This window comes from Eucyclogobius newberryi, unplaced genomic scaffold (assembly GCF_026437365.1).
Source record: "Eucyclogobius newberryi isolate DKJ021-1_F unplaced genomic scaffold, fEucNew1.0.hap1 SCAF_9, whole genome shotgun sequence".
In the NCBI taxonomy this organism is placed as follows: domain Eukaryota; kingdom Metazoa; phylum Chordata; class Actinopteri; order Gobiiformes; family Gobiidae; genus Eucyclogobius; species Eucyclogobius newberryi.
In genome coordinates this window covers 26,004,545-26,029,677 of record NW_027316532.1, presented here as the reverse complement: position 1 = coordinate 26,029,677, position 25,133 = coordinate 26,004,545, and the positions used below count along the sequence as shown (strand labels likewise).

Below are 25,133 nucleotides of genomic sequence, written 5' to 3'. Positions count from 1 at the left end.
AAAAACACGACTTGGTTGTCCACATCTGATATAATCGCCCTCTGAGACAACTGCGGTTGTGATTTTGGGCGTTACGTTACAAAAATAAATTGAATTTAATTGAATAATATTTTATCTTTATGTGGATGAGCCTGTGACTTGAGCTGCCCTGCTCAATTTGCTTGGTTTGTGAGATGAAGGTGGGTAGGATTCAAACGTTCCCCCATTAGGTCCTAAATATAATCCTTACTAAGTGCCACACCGGTATCTTTATGATGCATGCCTATGTGTGAGAATGTGGCAGCAGTCTAAGCAGGGACTCCCAGACTTCCCTCTCCCCACACACTTCCTCCAACTCCACCGGGCGGATCCCGAGGCGTTCCCTGGCCAGTCAAGAGACATAGTCCCTACAGTATGTCCTGGGTCTTCCCTGGGGCTTCTGAGCTCCTCACCCTATCTCTAAGGGAGCGCCCAGCCACCCTGCGGAGGAATCTCATTTCGACCGCTTGTATCTGCTCATGACCATAGGTGAGGGCAGGAACGTAGACCGACCGGTAAATTGAGAGCTTTGTTTTTCGACTCTGCTCCTTCTTCACCACGACAGTCCGATCTCACAATTCACAAAGCCACTGATGCACGCACACTCATACGTCATTGATCCAGCCCTCACTGCATCAGGAATTGAAACAACCTGTGATTAATTGGATTTGAGGATCTGTTTTGATAACCGTTTGTAACACTTGGCAACACCTGTTGAGGTAATTTAACTGACAAACCTCGTCTGGCTGATCTGGTCTGGTCACGTAATAATGTTTGGTATTGCTGTGTGCTTCATCATGATATGATCAAAGACTGTCAGAAGTGTGCTTGTGGTTTAGTTTACTCTAATGAACTAGCAGATATTTGACTTGTGTTATGTTCTGACTAATAAGAGATATAAGAGATTCTTCTAAAATCTAGAAACCACATTTTAGGATTATCAGTTACCTACATTGTCAACTATTATCTTGATTATATGAGGTTTTTAATGAGACTGAAATAAATACTGTTCATATCTGGTATGTTTTCCTGAGGCAATATTCTGTAAAACTGTCAAACTTGCATACGCAAGCTCATTCACATAAGCGATTAGTCAATGTAGCTGTTACATTTTAAACCAGGCAAAAATATTGTTTTTAATGTGACTCATATTTTAAATATCTTTCTCTCGGATGGAGGACATTAACGCTTTCTATAAAGACTTGATTTTGCCTTAATCAACAGTTTAAGTCTGGATTTTTACCTACTCTCACTCCATTGATTCTGAAGCTTAAAAAGCCCAAAATAGTTATTTACTAAATATAATACAACTGTGAACATAACAGAGTAGTCTTAACATTTAGTCAAAACAAAAGCAAAACTCAACGAAACCCTTTTAACTTATAACAATGGGTTGTGTAAAGCTTTGTGAGGACAGGAGGGTGTGTCAATAGGGTTGTATGCGGTGAATATTGCCAGGTAATGTATTTCTAATTCATTTTTGAACATTTTGTATATTTTCCTTTTATGAAGTTACACGTTACACATGGGTGAAAAATACCCTAGTAAAGACACAGAAGCAGTGTAGAGTTTTATTTTATACAGTCTGTCCAGACCTTGTAAATCCAATCCCCAGTTTGTCTCGCCTCACAATTGAACAGCTATTTCAGTTTAGCAATGAGAAAAGCAGACGTGTCCCTACATGCAGATAAATGTGTTGACACAATGACCTCTGGCCACCTCTAACTCGCACACATTTTTATCCCAATGAAGAATTTAACAGTTGACTTGTTTCTTTCAAGCTCCTTTCAATGAAATTTCAGCTTTTCTTTTTTACCTTGTTCACAACCAATAGACAATTCATCATTCTGCTTCAATAACTTTATGGATTAAGGATATTTACGGCCTAACACAGCCTGATCTTGGTTTTATGAAATACGGCGTGCCAGTGAAGCCACCATCTGAGAATGTCGTTGTCAGTCAAGGCACTGCTTGTTCACATGGTGTGGATCTGTCTTGTCTGAAAATTACATAGCTGTCAAGTGCATTGTGGGAAAGATGGGAAAAGCATGACTATTGGAATCACAAAATTAGTTTAATGATAGACTTGGACTGCTCATTCATCACCTGCAATTTCATCTGAGCACAGTTCAAGTTCAGGAGGTGAGGTTGTCTGGAGGTTACGTACTACTCCATTTCTATTATTAATATTCTTCTCATTGACTTGAATTGTGGACACATGTATCAAATGTATATGTGCAATTTCATATGAACTTGTTTGTTGATAGGGGTATGCAAATATGTAATTATTGTAAACCATATTATTATTATGTGTATGTAAGACAAATAGAGACTTTATAATTGTGATGGCGTGTCTCCAATCACTCTTAACTTATGGATTTGTGTGAGACGGGCACCAAAACCATTCGACTGACTGATTGGAGCTGCAATTTGTCCATCAGGTTTCTGTGACTGATGGAATCTGTCCAGGTTAAAGTTTTGCGTTCACAATAGAGGGCAGTGCCAAATGTACCTGTTAACCGGTTCCAGGGAACCTGTTTTTATCTCGATCATAATAAGAGACTGGATTTGTGCAGCACTTTATGTAGGCAGATGTCCGATGGTGAACTATAGGTACATCTGTTTCAAACATTATATTATAATACAAACTATTTAAGACACAAAGAGCTGGGCAATAAAATGAGAATTACCGTAGTTGTGTAGTAACTTGATTGTACATATAGTTTTGCAACCTTATTTTGACTCTACTTGCACAATGTTGTATCCTAACCTTTACTCAAAGTATATTTTAAATTTAAATTTAAATTGTTTTAATTTAATTTATATTCTAATATTTCCGACTGCTTTCATTCTTCTTTTCTTCTTGAACTTTCCCCATAGTTCATAGTTCTCTCAGAAAAATCCAATTGTGATGTGTTCTCTATGACGATATGATATTCTGGTAATATCCCTATGCTGGGCTTGAGTGTTTCTCTGTTTAAAGAAGTCTTGCTATATAGTAATAATATTATGACACCAGTGGATCATTATATGTTATTCTGGACATTTTAAATTGCAATATTGATCTAAAACCAAACAACCACAAAATGACCAAATGCTCCTGCATAATTAGGTCTCTTTTAAAGCAGCTCTATGTCCAAACCCACACATTTCCCCACCCACTCCTTTCATAGATCTGCCTGCGTCTTTCAGTGATCGACAGTTTTAACCAATCATTTTGAACCCTTCGAACAAGCGGATAGTTAAAAACTATATGAACTGAACATGGATCGCAATTGAACACATTTTATTCATTTATTGGCACATTTCCAAACTCTAAACAATACACAGCAGTGACTGTTTGAACGCACTGTGGTTAAAAGAAGCTGATTTCAAAGGAGCTGAGCGACTGCTGGTGTCATTGTTGAACCATCTCATATACTATGGTGGACAAGGTGGGAATTTTCAAACGCCTCTGAAAATGTAAAGCTTGGCAATAACTAAAAGCACTACATCTCTATCTCTTTTAAGCCCATCACTTACAGGATTAGACTTGCCAAGATGGTTTCCCCCGCTAAATACCGCACTTGAACCCGCACTCGCCGATTAGATTTCTTTAAGGGTCGCAGACTGAGGTATTTACTGTCATTCGTCAGCTCTTCGCTTAAATCTCCTCTTTGGACAGTCCTGAGCCTCGTCTGCCTGCGCGGGATAGGAATGAGCTACTATTATTATCCCGCGCTGCGTCTCTGGCAGCGGGTTGGTGTCAGCAAGAGGCCGAGAGGCAGTGTGCGCTCGAGGATCTCTCCTTCTCTCTCTGGTGGTGCTTCATCTCGGGGCCTCGGCAGCTCAGACCTCCACGTGAACCACAACGGCTTGGAACGGAAAAGCGCCGAGTTTGCAAATGTAGCTTATTCCGCCGGGTGTGTACTCTGCGCTCTGCACTGTAAAAGCCAAGATTCTGTGTAGGACTTTACAACTATCATGTTAACATCGTCCTTGGATTGGCGCTTGAAAGTCGATTACCGCTTTAGTCCTTCTCTCGTTCCCCCCGCAACAGTAGTTAGCGCCAACATCTGCAATCGATTTATGCACGCCGCGCGCCAAAAATTAGCAAGTGTTTTAAAAAAAACGGCGCGTTTCTGTGTTTTACCGTGCCATGTCCAAGTTATGGGATTCTTGGGATTCTTCCCTAGCCCAGCCCGATAAGGGGACTGTGAGGTAAGCGTGGCCCTAGTTTGCTGCCTTGATGGATCGAGGTGAATGTTTGAACACCAGACAGACCTAAAGAAGCAAATGGCTTTTTATGAGAACCGTGATTTATCCGTCGAACAAGCTTCGTCGAGCTGTGCCGGGCTGGATTTACGACTCCTGACTCATGGAACGGCCCTATCAGCGCCGAGTGTGTCGAAAAAGTCTGGCAGAGGCACACGGGACTTTCACACTGAGGAAGCATGAAATATTAGCGTTATTTTAAAAGGTGCATTATGGGGAATTGAGTGTCCCGCGCAGAGATGGGTCAAAGTTAAGCCATTCTCGTTCCCTTACCTGGAGAAGTCTTAAGGACCTTCTGTGGAAAAAAATAATAATGGAGGATTATAGTAGGCTGGTCTCGCGCTTGAGCTGACGGTTGAAATGTGGCTCAGCTTTAGTAATCACACCTGTCAAACTGAAACAAAAAAAAAAAGTTTAAAGACATTGGCAAACATTGTGTGCATTTTATATCGCTGTTTAAATTCACATGTCCATTGATAATAGATATGGGTGGTTTTCAGATTTTATAATGTGATCATCTCAGAGCCAGTTCTCCCCCACGTTGTATTTTGTCTCCAAATACAATATCTAAATGGTAAATTCACAAATATTCAACCTGATTGTTCTATTAGTGACTAGTGTTCACATGATGCTACATTTTCCAACTCGAGTTTGATACTTAGGAATAGGCTCAATACCCAACGGTCTGTTTTTTCAGCACAAAATAATAGTATAGTATGTTAAAACTGTTCAGGATAGGTACCTGTATTTGTGATTTTTGAATACATTTGTTTATTATTGATCCTTGTTAGAATGAGTATCTATTTTTGATGGTAGTTTTAGTATTGATCAGTGTCTGTTTTTCGACACCTTACATGACCTTACATTGTCGGGTCATGTAAGGTCACGTAAGGCGTACATGACCCAAGAACACACTGTATAAAAAGAGTCCGCATTTAAGTATTAATTTCAGCTGCGCCCCATCTGTATTAAATATTATTGGCCTATAATGTTGTGATGTCATCTGAAAGCCAGTAATTTTGTTATTTCCATCTTGATTGATGTAGTACACAGTGTTCTTTATTAGTGACACAACATGTATCTCTACATTCCTTGACTAATAGCACCCACGGACTCTCATTGCGAATTGAAACTTGTAGATTCCCATTAAAACGAATACTCGTGTCACTCATTGTTTTCCTCCAAACAGTCTCTGCTTGACGCCTGTGTCTCTGTCCCATCTCTAATGCCTTGAGTATCGTTTTATGCTGTGTTTTGAGGTTAAAGTATTTATTAAAAGAGGCAGGTCAACCTGTATTTGCACAATGAGGCGTAAGCTCTAGTGTCCTTAAAGCCTGAATCATACACAAGATTGGTTAAGTTAAATCACTGAGCTCTATGTCTAATCTTGTGCTTCGATGCAAGGCGTTCACAATGATATAGTGCAGTCTTCTATCGTCCTTGGGCCATCTTTTGAGTGCCTTGTCACCTGATCCCCGTAACACTCTAAAGTCCGAGCTTTAGTGATCTAACGTGCACTACACAATGCCACAATGAACCAGCATGTTTTTACCCATGTCCACTCTTTGTGCGAGTGTCCCGGGAGATCACACAAGAGTTTCTCAAACAAAGCAGTCGACGTTTGGGATGTGAAGACTTTCGGACGGATACCACTCCCTCGCCACGCGTGAACTGATGTGAATTTAGGTGACAGGAGGCTGTGAGCAGGGAGCACTGAAAAATGGGATTGACCCTTCACCTTCAGTGTCGGTAATGTGATCTTGGTATCTCTATTGTGGTAGGAGGGAAACGCCGGGGTGGGGGTCGCCGAGGGAACGGGAAGGTGGACTCGACCGGCCGCTGATTAGAACTTCCTTTGGTCACCCGTGTTTACAACTGGACAAATGTGTGGCTATGGATTGACCACCAATGATATTAGATGTTTTCATTTTAAACTGAAAATGTAACGTTTGTTTTTCTTTTAAATTTGAAGTATATTGTCTAGTGTCTAGGCCTTAACGTGAACATTTCTGTGTTTATTTTGGCTCTGATATGTTTTGTGGATTTTTCATGACGTTTAGGAATCAACGCATCTAAATATAGCTACACGTTCTTAACATTTATCGCGCCTTAGAAGGAAATGTGACGATAAAAATCAATAGAAAGCTTGTTATTCTATTGTCTTTACTCGTAACAGCTCACTGAAATAATGATCTTATCTGAACTCGTAGTGCGTCAGAGGCTAAATCAGTGGCTAAAACACACAAAAGCCTTTGACCTGGTATGTCACAACGAACCCATCCCGATTGTGCCCTATAAAGAATTACCGCATGAATAGGATTGGTAATTTTAGCTGTTTGAAATAGCTCTATCTGGGTGCCTCCCAACTGACATAAGCACCTGGATGACTGGCACTTGTGGAGATGTTGACTGTGTGTTTATGTTGATTTATTTACTCTAACTCGCTCATTAAAGTTGGCTTTAATTGATTCTATTAAAAACATGACTCTGTGCCAAACAGCTGCACACATGCCTCCATACCTGAGATATTAAACCTCTGACTTCTTTGTAACGTCAGAGCGTGAGAGAGAGAGAGAGAGAGAAAGTGAGAAAGTGAGGAGCTGGGCGCTGCAGTTTTCATCCACTGCCGCAGGAGAATGAGAGGGGAGATTGTGGATTGTGTGTGTGTGTCTGGCAGTCTGGTATTTCCTGAAAGAGTTTCCTCCTACCGTCAGAGCGGAACCACCCTGGGCCCCTCGGCCGTCCAACCCACAGGCTGACCCGGTACTGCTCCCTGAGAGGAACACAGACATGACTACAGGCACAAGACGCACTCGGGAGCCAGCATAAAGAAGCATTGATAAAAACATTGACAGGCAGCGCTGTGTAGGTTGTTATTAAGGCTGGAACACACCGCGTGAAGGTGGTGTCTCAACCTCTGCTGCAGGCTGTCGCCACCTCTCCAGTATTTTGACTGTTGTACCGTCTATTTACCACGCTTTTGTCCCCGTTTGTACGCCGATGCCAGACGAGTGATTGATGGGTACATCTCCAGCGCGCATTACCATAAGTCTTTGGCTCACGTCTGCCGCGTAGATACGGCGCAAAGAATTGTGGGACAGAATTCCTGCGCAATCAGCCAACCTTAGTTAGTGCAGAGAGAAATCTGCCAGACAGGGAGGAGAGAGAGGGGGTGGGGGGGACACATGTCGAGGAGGGGGGAGTGTTGTTGACAGGGTGCGCGAGAAAAGGGTGAGTTATGTCAGCTTGTGTCTTTGCCCCCTAATCCCAGCTGGGCTTCATTACCCATAATTCTGTGCTGAGCAGGGAACATGGCCGCCGGTTTGTCAGGCTGAGGAGTGCTTTAGGAGACAAGGGGAGGATCCGGGCCCGGGGTTCAGACCGAGGCCTCCACCGTGAACTCGCCGGTGCTCCCCTGAACTGCAGCGGCATCGGCTTTATTAATGAAGTCATGTTGTGTTTTGACAGTAGAAAATGTTTTATAATGGTTTGGGGAATGGAAACGCAGACAACTTAAACATACATCAGTTTTAGTCAGCGTCTTTAGACTCAGCCCTCTGTTTCTGTGGACCACACATCCCATCAGGCCTTTCTGACCCAATAGTGTTTGCAATGACACGTCTCCTCTGACGGTATGAAGTTGCAGCGCCCTGAGTTTGCTCTCTCCCTGTGATGCTGCGCTAGTGTCGTGTTGTTTTAGTTTTTAAAGGATATTTATTGTTCGTAGGCTTTATTAGAGGGGACAGTATAGCGTTAAATGGGGATGAGAGTATATGAGAGGCTTTCAATTGGTATTGAAACTGACATTTTCACCACAAAATAATTGCACTTTCTTTATTAAACATTGTGGTCTCATAGTAGATCTAATTTTGTACTGGTAAAATAAGTTTTTTTAATCTAGTTTTGATACTAGTTTTAGTATCGATTAGTATCTGATTTTTTTTTTTATACATTTGACACCCTAGTTTAAGGTAAAATAATATTTCTACACTTTCTAGACACATTTTTGTACTAGATTTGAACTAGTTGATTTTCTAATTATGGCCCACCTTTGTTTATTATTTAATATATATATATATGTTTTATTGTTATAAAATGCGCCAATTTACAGAAAAAAATATTAAATCGATTCTAAGCAAGTATCGAAACTTGATAAAATAAATTTGGATCCTTTCTGAATGTTTTTTTTAATTATCTTGATTTTGTTCAGAACTAGTATGAGACCACATAACTATATTCAAGAAACTACTCTTGTGTTCAAAGTTACATTCCATTTGTGTGTGTTTTTGTTTAATGTCTTTGTCTTAGTCTCCTAGTATCAAAACTGTTTGCATTTTTTGTATCATGACAACAACACTATTATTGGTGACTGATGACCAACTTTCTCCTCTCATTAGTCTTTATTATACAGGCAACAAACTGAAGCAGTGCCAAGAGTCCAGTGACAGGAAAGGCAGGGAGGAAGTAAAGGAGGAAAGTGAGTGAGGGATGGAAGAGTGCTTGGGCTGAGATTTTACCCTGTGTGTGTCTGAATGTGTGTGTTTGGGAGCATAAATCAGCCCCGTCAGTCCCTATATGTGTGTGCGTGTTGTGTGTTGTGTGTGTGTCTTGCAGTGCCGGTGTTTCCTGCAGTGTAATCTGAGTCTCTGATGGAATGTGTGAACCGCATCCGACTCCACTCGGCTCAAGCCCTCGACTCACTCAATATCCCACTGTAAACAAGCCCGCTCTGCCAGGGATACTGCTACGGGACAGGTACAGAGCCGGCCACTATACCGAGTGCGCTCCCCAACCCCCTAAAATAACACAAACCCTGTAAAATAGAAGACGTGGACAGTAGTCAACAATCAACACTGCAGTTTAAATGGTCTAAATGATCAAATCGTCTGTAATTAATTAGGTATTATGTCCTCTTTTAAGAACAAAGCAAAGTCGGTAGTTAAAGTTATGAAAAATTTACTTTAATGAGCTTTCAATCATGTTGTAATGGCGTTTTCTCATCATAAACACACAACTAATCAGAGTTGTATTGCATGTGTTTGTAATCCTGTCTGTCCTTGTTCTGCATTTGGGGCTCGAGTGCTCAGAAATACTCTGTTTTCACCTACCCCCTATCCCCAGTCTACTTTTCTAAACTTACTTGCGACTATTCAAAAAGATTCAGACCCAAACCGACAATAAAAACACCAAGTTTAAAATCTATGCTTTTGAACAGGAAGTCAATGGATTTTACTCTTGTTGTTTGTACTTCTTTTGACAGTAACTTAACTTAACGTGGAATGGACGATTTTTTTCAGCAAATTTTTTATCATATTTCCTTGTGGCGTGGATAAATCATTTGTCCTGACACGTATCAATCATAAAACACACCTACCGCTCACCTGCAGCCGCGTGCGGTTCGTCCCCACGTTTCCGCGTGCCTAAGCGCATGGATCTATCATAATATAGTTCCCTCAGTGTACGGGGCAAAATGAAGACTGAGAAAGACAGTTCGAGCTGACGCAGAAGTGGACAGAAATCTACGGGAGACGAGCGATGTGATGCGCTCCGTTGCGCTAATAAACAAACGCACGTGTGTGTTGTATCAGTCCACACGGGGGAGTGCGCATGCGCACTTCTGCCTGCGTTCTCAAATCGCCGAAAAATCGTCCATTGCGCCTTTAACTAACCGTCTTTGTTGGTAATGACGTAATCTCTTACCTATTGTCTGATACAGAAGAAAAAACAAAACTATTCTGCTTAAAAATACAAGATTAATATCCTTAATCTATTAAGAGGAAGCTATAGACAAGGGTGTGTCAAAACTTTCTGCAGAAGCTAGAAATAGAATGTGCACGTGCAAACACCAAAAAGCCTCCAAATAGACTAAGACAGAAGTTGTCCTTGAAAATGTCAAGGTAATTACATCATCTCAATGTGGCAGAGCAGAGTGCAGACTTTGGAAGTAATTACGGTCGACTATGCGTTATATAAAATGGCACCGACTTGAAAATAAGTTTGAAAGTCTTAGTTGTTTTATTGAATTTTTAAAGAAAACATAAAATATATAAAACATCGAACATGGCACAAAGAAACAAGTTAACAAGACACAATAAAGAAACAAGTTAACAAGTTAACAAGTCACAATACAGCCAAAGACACAATCAGGCTTTTAAATTTTCAAAATCATTTTGTCCGGGGGTACGGGGGCCGACAAGGCGGAAAAACGAGTAGCTTCGGCATTCTCCGGACCACAGCTCGGCAGCCAATCAGAGCCGAGCCAACAAATTTCGTCGACCAATCTGTGCGCAGCATGCAAATTTTCACTTATAAACAGTAAACTGTAATGGCGGACTATTGTCAAATGCTTCCCGGCCCGAATTGATGGTATTATTCCCTTTTTTTTCTGAGATTTATTAATAAAATGGCCATGACTGCACTCGAAACTGCCCGTCCACATTTTAAAATACCCCGTCCATCTAAATGCCTGGACACAATACAGCCAAAGACAAGTATAAAATAAAAGTCACGGCACATTTTCCACACAGAACGTCTCATCAGAAACAGAGCAGAACTGGGCTCCTCAAACCAGTGTGAACGTACCCTTAGCATAGCCGTTCATATTTCAAACTTTTCCCCAATGTTTTGTAAGTAATGCTCTTGTACGTGTTTAATATGTTCCATGTTGAAAGCGTGCAATATAAACTTAATTGCAATCCCATTTCCCACCCCAAAGTCACGTCAGCTTTACGGACAGTTGGTCTCGTAGTGCATAATGCTGACAGCTGTTTGTCTCGCACCACTCCCTCGTCTCCAAGTGTGTTTAGAGTTTGGATCCAGGGGTTAATTGTACACTGACCTGTCTAATGGCTTTCCCCGGCTGGTTATCTTGATTGGGTAATTAATTCTAGCCCCGCTCTCGCCCTAGTCCTCGCACACTCATATGTCACTTCTTCTGCACAAGGCTGTTGAACTCAGAAGCCCCCACATTCCCGTAACCCTAAAGCCGCCCCGTCACATTATTTCTCCCCTCAGTATTTCATCCAGGCTTCAGGGCTCGCTCGTGAAGCCATTATTAACATGCATTTGGTTTCCTAATGCTCAACCAAATTTAAAGCTTTTCCTGTTTTGTCTAATAGTCTTTCCAATGGTTTGTTTGCAGTTAAATTTCTCACCTTTACGTCACCTGTCAAAGTCATTTCAATACCCGGACATTCATTTACTGGTCATTTTCTTGGTTTTGGTCTAGAATTGCACAAAAGTAAATGGACTGTCTAATTTACCACTATTATTACTGTGTTTTTACTCTCACCTGAAACAATGCACTGCAACTCATATTTCTTTTTTATCAGTTAGTGTTGCAGTTCTCTTGTAATGAACACAGTGAATATTCGTAATTGGCAAATCCTTAAAACAATCATTTATAGGAATGGGGTCTTACAGTTTTGTCGGGATTTAAGTCTCAATTTGGGTCACAAATTTGATATAGCTGTTGTTTTTGGGGACCGTTTTTTTTCTGTTGATTTGTTAAATAAACCAGAACTTGTCAATAAATTACAATTGCATTATTGTAGTCTATAGGCAAAATATCTCTGAATTTTTAATCATTGGGCTTATGTGTTTGTTCTATGTGACTTAGATATGCAGTACTATAGGTCTGTGTTCGTCCTGACTCTCATGTCTCAGGCGTTTCTCTGCCTCGTGCCTGTATTTTACTACTAAACAAAATATGCTAAAAAGGGGGTTGTTTGGGAAGATATTGTCTTGAAAAATGGATTAGGTAAGTCTGCCGGGTCTGGTATCGAACCCAACACCCAAGTCGAATCGAACCACCAGCATCAAACTATCCAGTACTATTTTGAGAATTGTCCCATCCCTAATAATCGTGTTAAGTACTGGAGATAGTAGTATATCAGTTACACAATGAGAGCAGTTCAACGATATGTTCTTGTTGCCAAGTCTTGTAGTATACAGTAAAAGCTGCTAAGTAAACTGTTCAAATTATAGACCCTCATAACAGTTGCTTTTCTGGAGCATGCTCAATGTACTGATCCTGTTCTGTTTTGCTCAAGACCTTATCGCTTCCATCAGCTGCTACAGACGGGAGAAAGAGTGGTGCAAGAGCAAGCGGTGGAGGAGTGACTTTTGGCTCTCCCTGTTTGGGCACGATGAGAACGGCAGATTATTGGACTGATAACAGCAGGAATGTGGCTCAGAGGAAACGGCGGTGCGGAGGAGATGTTCCCTATAAGAGACCGGCCCTTGTCCTTTATGTAATCGAACCCTAAACACATCTATCCTGCCTCGTGTTTCTTACCAGCACGGCAGCTTATAGCACAATACTCCAAGGCCTCAATCAATGATGCATATCTGCTTGGTTTTACCTCCAGGTTAAATGCTTCTGCCACCTGCTTGTCATGGATATGTTATTGCTTTTCCTGGAGAGTGTTCAACAGAATGGCATTAAACTTATCTCCATGAAGACGAGCAGGTGATGATGCCACTTGGCCGAGTCATACGTCAGGGGTTTAATTTATAAAGTGTGCGTACGTTGAAAAAATGTGGTTTGTGGGATTTTCCTTGTCAGGTCATCTGTAAAAAAAAAAAAAAAAAAAAGACAACTTGTGGAAATGGCCGGTCTGATCCAAAAACTCTCAGAGACGACAAGTGAGTAAGTTGGAAGTTTGTGTTTCGTCCTTACGTACACAGTTTTTGTTGAAAAATCCACTTAAAGTTTTATGAAATAGACCCCAGATCCCAGGAGAGGCGAAGTATTTCAAGGCCAATCTTTTTTTGAGCAGTTAATGCAAGACTGATAATCGATTATGCTCTTTTGTGGAACATCCCAAAGGCAAAGCAATAATATATCCAAAGAGACAAGCAAGTGACTAACCCTTAATCGTTCACCTTTGAATTACTTTCTTGACCTGATCGTCTGTCTTTTTGATGCTCTACACTGCAGTATATTAATAATACACCATAATAGCATAAAGCCATTGTTGTTTTCAGAAGGGAAATTTAGAATCATTTGAAGGTCACGTATTTACCTATGAATACTGTGTGTGCCGAGGCTGAAGACAAAGAAGTGCATGGATCAGCCGGGGTGGAAAAGACACTACTAGGACCAGGAGACTAATAAATAGTGTGTGAGGCAGAAGCCGGTGTGGGACCACCTCAGCTAACCCCAATATAGCATAGAACTGAGCCAGAGGCAGATTAAGGCCCGTAAATCACCTCTGCAAACCTGTGTGCGCCCACTGTTCTCACTGCACTAACAGAGCTCAAAATGTGTGTCTGCCGTGTTAGTTATGAAATGCTACGTGATCTTCCTCTCATTATTGTTCCTATATTCAGAGCACATTGAAATATTACTTCATACCCTTATTTGAAAGTTAACCCTGAACGTTTTTTTTTTTAATTGGCTCTTTCTGCTGATTTTTCATTCACAATTGTACTTCCTCCTAAACCCGGAATAGCCAAATTATCAGTATTGATGTATATCTTACTTCTATCTACTCATTAGGACACAGGACATACTGTTGTTGTGGAATGAAAAGACAAACATATTCCAGTTAGAGAAGGTGTCCCTCAAGGATTAGTTTTTATCCCACTGTTTTTTTTTGTGATTTTATTGTTCATCTTGTTGGGAAAAAAGTGTCAGAACAACAAATCATCTCCCATTTTAATCCCTTTACCTGGGATGCATTTTTGCTGCGTGTCTTAGATTTTTGCCAAAAAAACTGAACAAAACTCAAGCCTATGAATACAGGATTTAGCAGTAATTATATTTACCATTTTTGCATGTAATGTCCCTATGGATCTTTTGGAGCCAAAGCCCAGACAGGTCTTTTTTCTTCTACTATTGCATAAGCCTGGATAACACCTTCTATTCATTCTGGCTGCAGTTATGGGATTGTGAAGAATGTCAGAAGAAGAATATTGTTTAGAAAAGGCAGATTATGTGGTTCTTTGAAGTGCGCTGAGACCCATCACGGCCGATTCTCAGGACCTCTCTCACTCATGACTGCTGCTCCATCTAGGATATTACGCAAACAGACTAAACACAAGTCGACCGATCAGCATTCGTTTAACTTCCTTAAAACCCACAGCCGCCTGAACCCCTCCCCCGTGTAATGGCCCCTCCCTAAACCTCTCACTTTGGGCTCTGTACCTTTTTGCTGACTGCACAGATATGGATGTGAGAGAGAAAGTGGTGAGTCGATGGTCGAAAGGTCACAACTGCATTGCTAGTTTCAAGGAAGTAAGACATTTAAATCTGCTCTAAACAGCTAAGTGCTCTCAAACCCTTTCACCCCAAAGCGTTCTAAATTAACGTACAAAACTCGTCGTTCTAGTTTGTGATTGATAACATGATTTACAGTTGGATGCGGAAGGTTTTTGTGGGGGGGTTTACAAGGAAACATTCGAACTATGAGCGCAGAACACATTTCAGTTCCTCTGACGTTCAATTGTGACAGAGAAACAAATCATCTTTGAAGTGTTTAGGCATTATAAGTATGTCAAAGTCAATCCATATTATCATCTGCACAATCTCCTTTAAATTATAGTATTCCTGTCTTTTACATACTACCTATAACAGAATCTACACGCCTAAAATGTATGGAACAATCACATTTTTGCTACAATAATGTACATTTTCAAACCTATGTCTTTTAAACACTGGCAAAATATGAAAACCTTCTTCAGCGCAGCGGTGATTTTGGCGATCACGGGCCTCCCGCTCTCCCCTCCGACACACAATATGCTCCGGACTAAAGCGCGGGATCAGTTAAGCCTCATAAATTGACGGCTATCTTGACATTAAGTGGCTCGCATGTACACAGCTCTCTGCTCTCTTCTGTCTCCGTGCTGCCGGAGCCTCCAGCACTTGACTCCGACGCGCTCACGTCCCGCTCCTCCGCAGTGTTTGGAGTGCGTCCTCAAACGGGTAAATATTTATCGCCGCGCTCCCCCAGGAATTTTAATGAGCGCTGATGGAGAGTAATCAACGTGGCCGGCCAGAGATAGACGGCAGATCGCGGCTGGAGGGAGATGTGGCTTTTTTGAGCTGCTGCTTTTATGTGTTTTGATTGGTAGTTTGACAAAAAGTTAACATCTTGACATGTTATTAGATTCATTGGTAATGCTTTGAAATAAACTTCCTTAGTTAACAATATGTAAGGTGTTTTTAAGCACAGATAATTTGTTTATGAGCATTTTGACAGTTACTGGCATTTGGTTTATAATACCTTTTACAAATGTTAATTGTTTTTGTTAATAAACCCTGTACACATTGTTTGTAAGAGTAATAATAAGCTGCTTGTTAAACTGTTTTCAATAACCAAGTGACTTTGCTTGCAAATTCTTTATTGCTTGCTAATGCATTGTAAATATTTTATAAATTAGCCTTATTTTAAGTTGCTACAGTTTTTTTTTTTTTACTGTAAACGGATAATATATTTGCAATCCACCAGAAATCTGCTACAAACCAACTGTAAATGTCTGAGGTTCAAAAATTGCAAACAGTGAATGGACTGAATAACAATGACCACAAAAGTGCAGAAATATCGCTTTATACTCTCTTATTTCAATTACAATGCAAAAAAAAATATATACTCTTTTCTGCATTTTTTGTGTTATTACTCATGATTAGTTTTGCATATTGCCAAAGCCAAACTTTCAATATTATCTTTTATATTATAAGGCAATATATTGGCCACCTTATGTTATGGATAAATGGATGTTACGATATCAGGATAATGTTATGTTGCATTGTTCTGTTGTTGTGTCATCGGACTCTTTTATATATAAAATTACTGTACACATTTTACCAGGGGTTCTTTTCATGGCGGATGCATAAGGTCGGATAAAGACATTTACTGTACCGTGAAGTCTGGATTTAGGCCCATTTTAACATTTTGTCATTCTGAAGAGGCGATGATTGTCCTTGTCAAATTGAAGACCGGTGCTCTGGTCGTCAGGGTGACAGGGCCACCCTTTAGAGGTCACCTGGCACATTGTGTGAGGGCTGCGCTGCATGGGGAGCCAGGAAAGGAAACCTGAGCTATAACTCTCTCTCTCGCTGCGTTTTCCGTGGACCACATACTGGACCTGACCTTTGAACTCTCGCAGAAAGAGGCTAATGCTAACGTGTATTCCCCAAGACATTGTAATTTATGTGAAAGAGAAACCTACAATTCTTAACTGCATCTACTGCATACTCGCGCATCATTTTAGTTTCATTTGTTGCACTAAATGTACTAAAGTAAAATGTTGTAGTGTGTGACATAAGCTCATGAAACACACTTGTCCCTATCAAAAAAACTAAAGTGTTTAAAATGCCGTGCTCTGGCCGAAATATGTTACAAAATACATTTCAATGCAAGTATTCTGTAATTAAATACATTTTCTCACTGCTGGTAGAGAATCCTCATAAATTGACCCGTGACAAATTTGTGATTTTGACTTGTGGAGCCGGTTTCGCTGCTACCCTCATTTGCTTTTGCTGCACTTCGCTCTCACTTTCGCTCTTACTTTCTCCCTCTCTCATTCTTTGTTTCAACCTCTTTTTCATTCTCTACCTCCCTCTCTCTCACACACACACACACACACACACACACACACCTGGTCTCACGCCCCTTCCCCGCCCACGACGGCGACGTCAAAGCGGGGAACGACTTTTTCCGCTGTGTCCTCGTTCTACTCCGTCCTCGGTATAAAAAGCTTGGGATCGCAGTCGAGAGCGTCCATTAAAACCTCAGCCAGGTCAAAGTTCACCGCATTTCGCTCTGTTCCGGAACATCTGGGGACGTGGAGACCCAGAGCTCTCACAGCCTTTCTCGGCCCACTTTATCTCAGACACTTTGAAGTCCCTCTTACGTCCGCCACTGTACGAATGCCAGAGATGCTACCGCCTGGACGTCCAAAACCACATCACAGACTCCCAGCATGCAACGCCGCTTTCTTGGGAACATGTTGCGATTCGAGAGGGGTGGAAAAATAAATGGATTCGGAGGGACAGTTTTCCAGTGTTGAAATGTAGGTGCTTTAGGATACCTGAGTTTTGGGGGGTCAGTCCCAGTGTGCCGTCTGATTTATTGATAGGTCTTGCAATGATAGCAGAATTCCTTAGCGTCAAATGCCTGCGCGGAGTGCCTTTTACTGCCAGCGCGCTTTATGGACCGTGATCGCACTCTATTTGTCTCGCTGGCTTGTACATTTGCGGGGATTATTTTTATGGTTTCTTGTTTTTTTTTTTTATTGGGGTGTTTGGAGAGAAAGGGCTGACGGGAGGAGTGCGAAAGGCCATGGGGTTTGCCAGCTTTATGATGAAGGGTCGCAATGTTAGCAAGCTTTGTGTTTTGGGGAGATTCGGACGAGCTCTAATCAAAATCACCCGCATAAACTAACCAGCTAAAATGTCAACTTTGAACGTAACCCTATTATTAAAAAATAAATCAAATCAATTGCACCGCGAAAGATTTTTTTCCCAAATTGTTCAGCCCTAGCAAGGAGCAATTGTACTGCAAAGGTGAACTAATACAATGTTTTACCTTATTAATTCTCTTTGTAAGTCTCTGTGATAGTTAAATATGTATTTTGGGGGATTTTGAAGTGTTTGTTGTCGCCCCCTTCCTTCTCTGGGGCGGAAAACCAGCCGACATCGACCCGAAAACAACTCTCCTGAGAAACCCTGGCTCTTTTTTTAAATATATTTGGCAATGTTGAATGTTTTTATGAGACTATACTGTCTACTTTTGCAAAAGAAATGGGGGGGGGAAAAGAAAAACGGGTAAAAAAAAAAGTTCAATCAACTAAAAATGTATTGAAGCTTTTCATTTGTGGCTGACAACTATCTCTCCCCATTTCCAAAGAGCATTACCTCGTTCTTTAGAAGTTACATCACATCTCGCCTTCCTTAAATCACTCTTGACTTTTGTATTACCCAAATCGTTTTGGAAGATTGACCGTTTAGATCCCAGTTTGAATATTCAAATCATTTCTTGGGAAAGTAAAATTTTTGTTCACATTTGATAACCAAATTTAGCTGGCTTTGTGGACAACGATCAATCAAGAAGGTCTCAGCAAACTAAAGTCCATTAACGACACATTAGACTACACTTTTCGGTAAAACAAAGGGAATACGATTATATTTAAGATTTGACCAAACATTTTGCCTGTTTTTGGCCATTTTGATGACATTTACAATTGTACTTCCTGGTTTGACATGTCTAGCAAATATGCCATAGATAGAGGTAAATCCACAACTGTTCCTTAGCAACCAGAGTGTAAACAAGGGCCAAAATCCATTCAACAGTTTGATGTGACAAATAATTACACCCGTCAACACGTTTATTTTGTTAAATTATTGTCATAAACTGTCATAAAAAGGTGTAAAAAGGACGACACAGGGGACAAGGTTTTCTGTCATTGAACTTCCTGTAATCATCAACTTTTTTACTGTCACATTTTTGTCACAAGCTGCTACTCGACTAATGGAAATAACTGCGCTAATTATTTACCACAGGCGCAAAACGACATCACAATTAGAAAAGGCACGAGAACCTGTCCTGCGGGCTTCAACCTCACCAACCGTCGACACTGCGGAACGTGTTGGCATCGCTCGTCGCCGCGTTAAACAGGATGTGCCGAAACGCCGGCTGGCTTGGGTTCCAAATCGGATCCATGTGACGATTATATTGTTCCCCCATCTGTTAACGGTTCATGTCGAATTATGCGCTACATGCTCCGTTTGGGGAGAGTTCACTTGTTTTGCGGAGGGATTTGCGAGGGCGAGATAGTCTTGTCACCTGCACAAAGCCCGGGTGAGAGACGACAGGCCCCGGGATTAACTTCCTGGATTATGAACCGTGCGCGGGTTTCGCCGCGGCAGCCGACTTGCCACGGCAGAGTCGGGTTTCAGCAGATGTCGGCCTTCCAGTCTGAGTGGAATCTTTTACAACGCACCAGACGATGACTGATGATTTAAATATACTGTAACTGCGAGCAATTATACTTTTTATTAGTATTTTTAATGCTGTGCAATTGTGCGACTTAATGTATTACAAGACTTTGGACGAACATTGGGTTACATCTGTAGATTTAACTGTAAATGTTGTGTACATAGTAAGCCTATTCAAATTGTTTTTCTTTGATGCATACGCTTTTTTGATTTTATATTTGTTGCGTTGTTATTGTTCATTGTTTTATGTTGCCCCGAATCATCAAAATTGTTACTTGGCAATGGCAATAAACTCATTCTGATTTTTAAAAATGATGATTAAACTTGAATTTCAATGTTAAGCGCGTGGAGGTCATCTTATTGTAGCGGTGAGTGTCAAAAACACATGGAGAGAAAGGACAGATCTCCTGTAAGATCTTAAAACATAAATGCTTACCTTTCTCTCCTTAGATAAGCCGTCTCTCTGTCAGTGTGTCGGGGAAATTGTGTCCTAAAATGCGACTGTCGTTAGCAAACAAGCTAGCTCAGCCCTGCACCGTCGCAGCAACAAAACGGAGAAACTACTTTCACTTCCTTTGAACACAAAAAAAGTTCCGTGGACAAAATCTTGGCAGAAAAAAAGCAAAGAATCACGTTTAATTTGTTGTATTGCCCATAGTTCTGCCACTCGGTATGTTGACGAGCATTTTTCGGATAAAAGAATCTCGTGCATTAACTGTTTATTGTAAAATATCTGGTCGCTTATAACTTGGGCACAGGGTTTTCAAACTGTGAAAGTAGGAAGTATAAATCGATCGAATTTGTTCCTAGCTCTCACAAAGCGGATGGTATTCACATGCATGTTTTTGAGAGCGCGTGCACAGCTTCAGACCGCTCGCATCCCCAAAGCATTACGAAACCACATGCGCAGTTTGGGTCTTCTTCAATCAAATATTCAGATATATTAGCGGTGGCCTGATTAATGATGTAAGAAGTTTAATGATCAATAAAATTGTGCATGTTGTCGTTTATACTTAAAAAATGCAGCAAAAAAGAGCAGATTATACTATCGTTCTGCTCTTTTGTGGGTATTTTTATTGTCGTTTCGCATTTGTTTGATGCTTGATCCTCACGTTAAACCTATTTCTGTTGGATTGATGGTGTTTTTGTCAACACTGCCGTCGACCTTGGTCTGCTTTAATCACAAAATGCTCTGTGGCGAAACAAACAAACCGGATTCATTTACGAGAGCGGCTAACAGATTTGTTTACACATTACGTTTGTTTTATAGCATTATCAGAACATACCAGATGTTTAGTTTAACGATTGCCTAAGTTTAACTCCTACGCTATTTTTGGACTATTATTATTAAAGTTAATAGCAGTTATCATATCGCGACTAATCTAAACTCAAATGTATCCGTCTGTACATTAGCTTTGAAAAGGCCTTATCTACTGCCGGCTTTCATCTAACTTTTACAGCTCATTCATAACTCAGATCCCTTCCATCAGATACCAGAAGATCCACATTTCATCGCACCCGCCCCCTCGGTACGGAGCAGCCAATCGCAGAGCCGCTTCCACACCACGTGACTCCCCCCTGTCATCACATCCCCCCCGAATATGTTCGCGCGCCGTGTGTTCCGTGACGAGCCTTTGTGAAGTGTTCTTGTTCCTTTTTTTTCAAGCCGCTGCAAAATGAACTTTCTCCATTACCAGCTCTAATCAATATAATTATGACGAAAGTGGATTATTTAATGTAATTGGGGGGAGTAAATCGACCTATAATAATCGCGTTCGGCCCCGTGATGAATTATGTCTAATTTCTTTGGATAATTACTCCGCGAATGGTTCCAGTTATGTGCGGCGGAGAGCCAAAAATGGATCGGAATAACACGGCTCTTCTCACGTGCAAAACAAGAGCTGTTTATTCTTCTTTCATCCGTCAGTTGAAAATAACTGACGCCCCTTGAACCAGGTCTCTGCCGCCGTGATAAAAGAGCGGCAAAATCGGGCCTATACTTGTCCACGGGCGACGGCGCGTGTGCGTGGAATCCGAGGCCGAAGCTGTGGGTCCTCGCGCTCCGAAAGCCCCCATCCGCCCCCGCCCTGCCACCTCCGTGCCCCCCCGGCGTTCCCCTGTCATAAGATCACTGAGACGAGACGTTTTCAAGAGGCGCCGTGTCAGATACAAGCTACACTCTTTTGACGACTCTGTTTTTTTTGTGTAAAGAAATAGTGAATATTATGCGTCTGCTCCGTCCTAAACTTTGTCTGTGGCTCAGTCTGAGACGTTCTCGTGCAGTTATGTCAATGTTTATGCATCTTTTAGGTTAGATTTAAGGGTAAAACTGTGCTTCATAGTTCACGTGAGGGGGGGAAAGTAAAAGATTTGAAACATGTATCATATTTTGTAGTTTGATTCCAGCCAGTTTAATCTTGTTGATCTTAATTACTGTCATAAAAAGCACAGTACAGATGTTTATAAGATGTTTTTATGTGATTTATGTACTCAAAAGGCCACTTTTTCTTACACAATTCCGCCAATACTACTTCTGCCGTTGTGTTGTATTCAAACTTTTCGCTTTCCGACCATTCAGCTTCTGCAAATTCTGCCAAAATGAAACGCCTCCTTCAAGATCCGGAAATATCAACACGAAAAATAATACTCCATCATCAGACTTCAAGAGGGATTTCAAGTGAGTCCGGTTTACGTGCAAGGCGGCATGAAGCATAAACGGGAAGATGTTTATCAAATTCACTTTTAAGTTGAAGGTTTTCCACTCGTCTTTGATAGCGAGCGTGAAATAAAACGAGGTCACGTGGATGATATGTGCTTTGTTTTTGCGCTGCGTTGATTAAAACAAACAACAAAAAGCGTATTGGCTTTGAAAATTGCTACCTCGCTTTTTTCTTTTCTCTTTTTTAAGGGAGGAGGGGGGTCCGGACTATACTTTTCTGGTTCTTTGGTGGTCCTCAGCGAGTCTCTCCGGATCTTGAACTCCAAGGAAAACTCAACAGGAGGCAAAATGAGCGAGGGTCCGAGGAGGAGGGGTCGCACCACCAGAGTCCCACAATTCATCAAGCTCTGGCAGCGACCCCGGGGTGGGGACGGGGGGCTTTTTAGGGGGGGGGGCGTATCTCTGCTGGGGGGGCCCGGCACTGCGGATTGATGGCCGATTGAGACTCGGTGACCTCCCCCTTTCACTCATCCCCCAGAGATGTTTTGGAACTGCGTGGTCTTTACTCCTCGGGACCGCGAGATCTGACGTATTTCTCATGGTTTGTGTTTTGTCTTTGCAGGACTTTCTTCAGGGGGACAGCTCCAAAGCGTTCCAGAAGTTCGGTTGGAAGCCACGAGTGACGTTTGAGGTACGAGTCGGTTCGGACGCTCCTGGTACACTGTAAAAAAAGACTGTGTAAACAAATGCCAAGATGCAAAAGGTTATTCCTGTTCGCACAAAGCGCCGCGGTGTCAAATGTTTTTCCGTTTTTACAGCGTAAACTTGTCAGCGACACTTGATGCGAGGCTTTTGTTTTCGTCTGTTCACTTTGGAATGTTTGTATTTGGCAGTAGAAGTTGTTGTAATTGTAGTAAAAGTTGCAGTAAACGTTGCAGTAAAATGTGCAGTGGTTTGCTTGGAAAGATAGATCAGATTTCATTCTAATCTGATTCTTTGTAATTGATTTTATTCCTTGCGACGCTCCTTTTTTGCATAACCACTTTTTTTCTCTTGTGCAACTACTAAAGAACTACTTAAAATAACACAAAACAGATTTATATGAGAATCATATACACATTTGGCATTAACAGTCATAAAATGTTATCGTATTTTTTTTTTCTTCAGGCTTTGATAACAGTTTATTTCCTCTTTATCATATTTTTATTGTTTTATTTATTTGAGTAAAATGATATAGCGTTATAGTATTTTATGATTATTTTTAAAGTACATTTTGGTTATTAAATCTAAATATTAGTAGAAATCTTTAACAAAATACAGTAAAATAAATGCATTGAATTTTTCTGCAAAAACTTGAAAAGCAAAAATATGCAAATAGACATTGAACCAAAATACGTTTAAGTATATTTGACAGACAATCATCAACCATACAATTATCATTTTCACAAATAAAGGCCCAACTCACCTGAATCATTTAATAGCCAAAAGTCTCTCCGTGTTGTTGTACTTTTAATGTTTAAGAGTTGTAAATGACAGGTAAATGACAGGTGCTGATGTGATTTAAACCGTTTTCTTCTTCCTCTTGACGTGTTGCTGCTGGTTTATGTTTCAGGAGCTGGTGAAGGAGATGGTTGACGCCGACATCGAGCTCATGAAGAACAATCCCAACGCCTGAGCGCCACCAACGAGACCCACACCATGTGACACTCCAGAGCTGACCTTTGACCTTGGCCAGGTCAGGGACAGCGATGTACTTTTCCAGCGGCATCTCCAAATGAAGTAAATCCTGTGTCTACTTTTCTTTTAACAAGATTCAACAATTTTTTGTGCCAATTTCGTATCAAATTGAGATTTCCATGTTTTTATTTATAGCATAGATAGAATTAATATTTTAACGTTTTCTTTCTTATTGTTTTGTGTTTGATTTTATGGCCTTTGTGCGATCATTACATTGAATCCAGATGAAATATATGGGCTGCTATATCATGTACTGTAAATTAAATGAAGACTTTGCAAGTGATTACGTTTGATACAAATAAAAAGCTTTTTTTTTAAATAACTGATTCATGTCATTCTTTACACTTCTCACTTTCCTCATCTCCAGCTTTTCTTTCTGTCCAGGTTTCAGCATTTGACAAGTTAAGCTTTTTCCCGGTTCCTAAGACCAAGGCTTCGGTAAAGTCTGTTGTCACTGGCACAAAAGGAAAGTAAGAAAATATATTAATAAAAAATAATAATTAAAAGTTAAATCAGGGGTGAAAGAAAACATTTTAAATATAGACTAAAAAATAATTATATATTACAGCCAGTTTTTTTTTAATATCTATGCCCACTTGTCTCTAAAATAATCTTTATATTATAATAATGTTTGTAATGTAAAAAAAAACACAAAAACAAGTGTCCAGATGACTACAACTGAATCTTTCTCTACAATGGAACACTCCTGGACAAATTATTGTTTTTAATGATGCAAATATCTTGTATGTATAAAGATTTTACCAACGGAAAATGTCAAGACCAAGCTGTATAAAATGTGAAATGTTTTTTAATGTGAAATTGTCTTTTGATTCCATTGCACGTGCACACAAAAGTGCCGTTACAAATCCTTTCTGATAAACAATGTCACAGAATACTACACGCAATGCCAGCGTAACCCAATGACAACAGATGCATCCATGGACTGGAGTTTATCTATGTTCCCATGATCCTTTGAAAGCCTTTTGACACTGTAACAGCGGCCTGCGTGCGTCCTGCAGCGAGCCAGCCGCACAGAGAAAGGTGGGACTGTGTGTGTTTTGAGGACAACACCTCCAGGACGTGAAAGCCTGGCTGAGTTGTGCTGCTGCGGGGTCTGGGCTCAGATTAGAAGCAGATGTGGCCCTTCACAAACACACGCAGCGCTCGGTCAGGCCTGCCTTTGAGACGCTCACAGGTGCAGCTCGCCCTCAGCAGCCATCACACGGCTCCCATCAGCTTTAATGTTGGCAAGAAAAGAAAGTCAATCGCATCAAGATCTGGACGGAGATGTTACACGAGTAAAGGGCCTTTTAGACGGCTTTACAAACATCTACAGAGGATTAGCAGCTTTTACGCTCCATTTGAGCTCGTGAGATGACCACAGTCTGGACCAGAAGATTCAGGGTGGTTTTAAAACTACTTTGGAAATGTCTTTTTATTTATTTATTGTTTATATAAATCAAACATAAAGGAATATTCTATAATTTTTTTGCAGGCACAAAATTTGAAAAAAGGTTTACGAAC

At 40.9% G+C, this 25,133-nt stretch overlaps 2 protein-coding genes across 2 annotated transcripts in view; both read left to right on the top strand.

The window, feature by feature from the left end:
• The window catches only part of gmds (GDP-mannose 4,6-dehydratase), a 131,600-nt gene extending 107,669 nt beyond the window's left edge, over window positions 1-23,931 (top strand). Inside the window, exons 10-11 of the mRNA XM_072439512.1 lie at window positions 22,495-22,563; window positions 23,485-23,931. Coding sequence (XP_072295613.1) covers window positions 22,495-22,563; window positions 23,485-23,547 — 132 coding nt within the window. The 3' untranslated portion in view covers window positions 23,548-23,931. The remainder of the gene's footprint in view (window positions 1-22,494; window positions 22,564-23,484) is intronic.
• psmg4 (proteasome (prosome, macropain) assembly chaperone 4) overlaps window positions 1-25,133 on the top strand; it is a 238,259-nt gene that overhangs the window by 79,515 nt on the left and 133,611 nt on the right. The gene's annotated exons all lie outside the window — the stretch shown is intronic.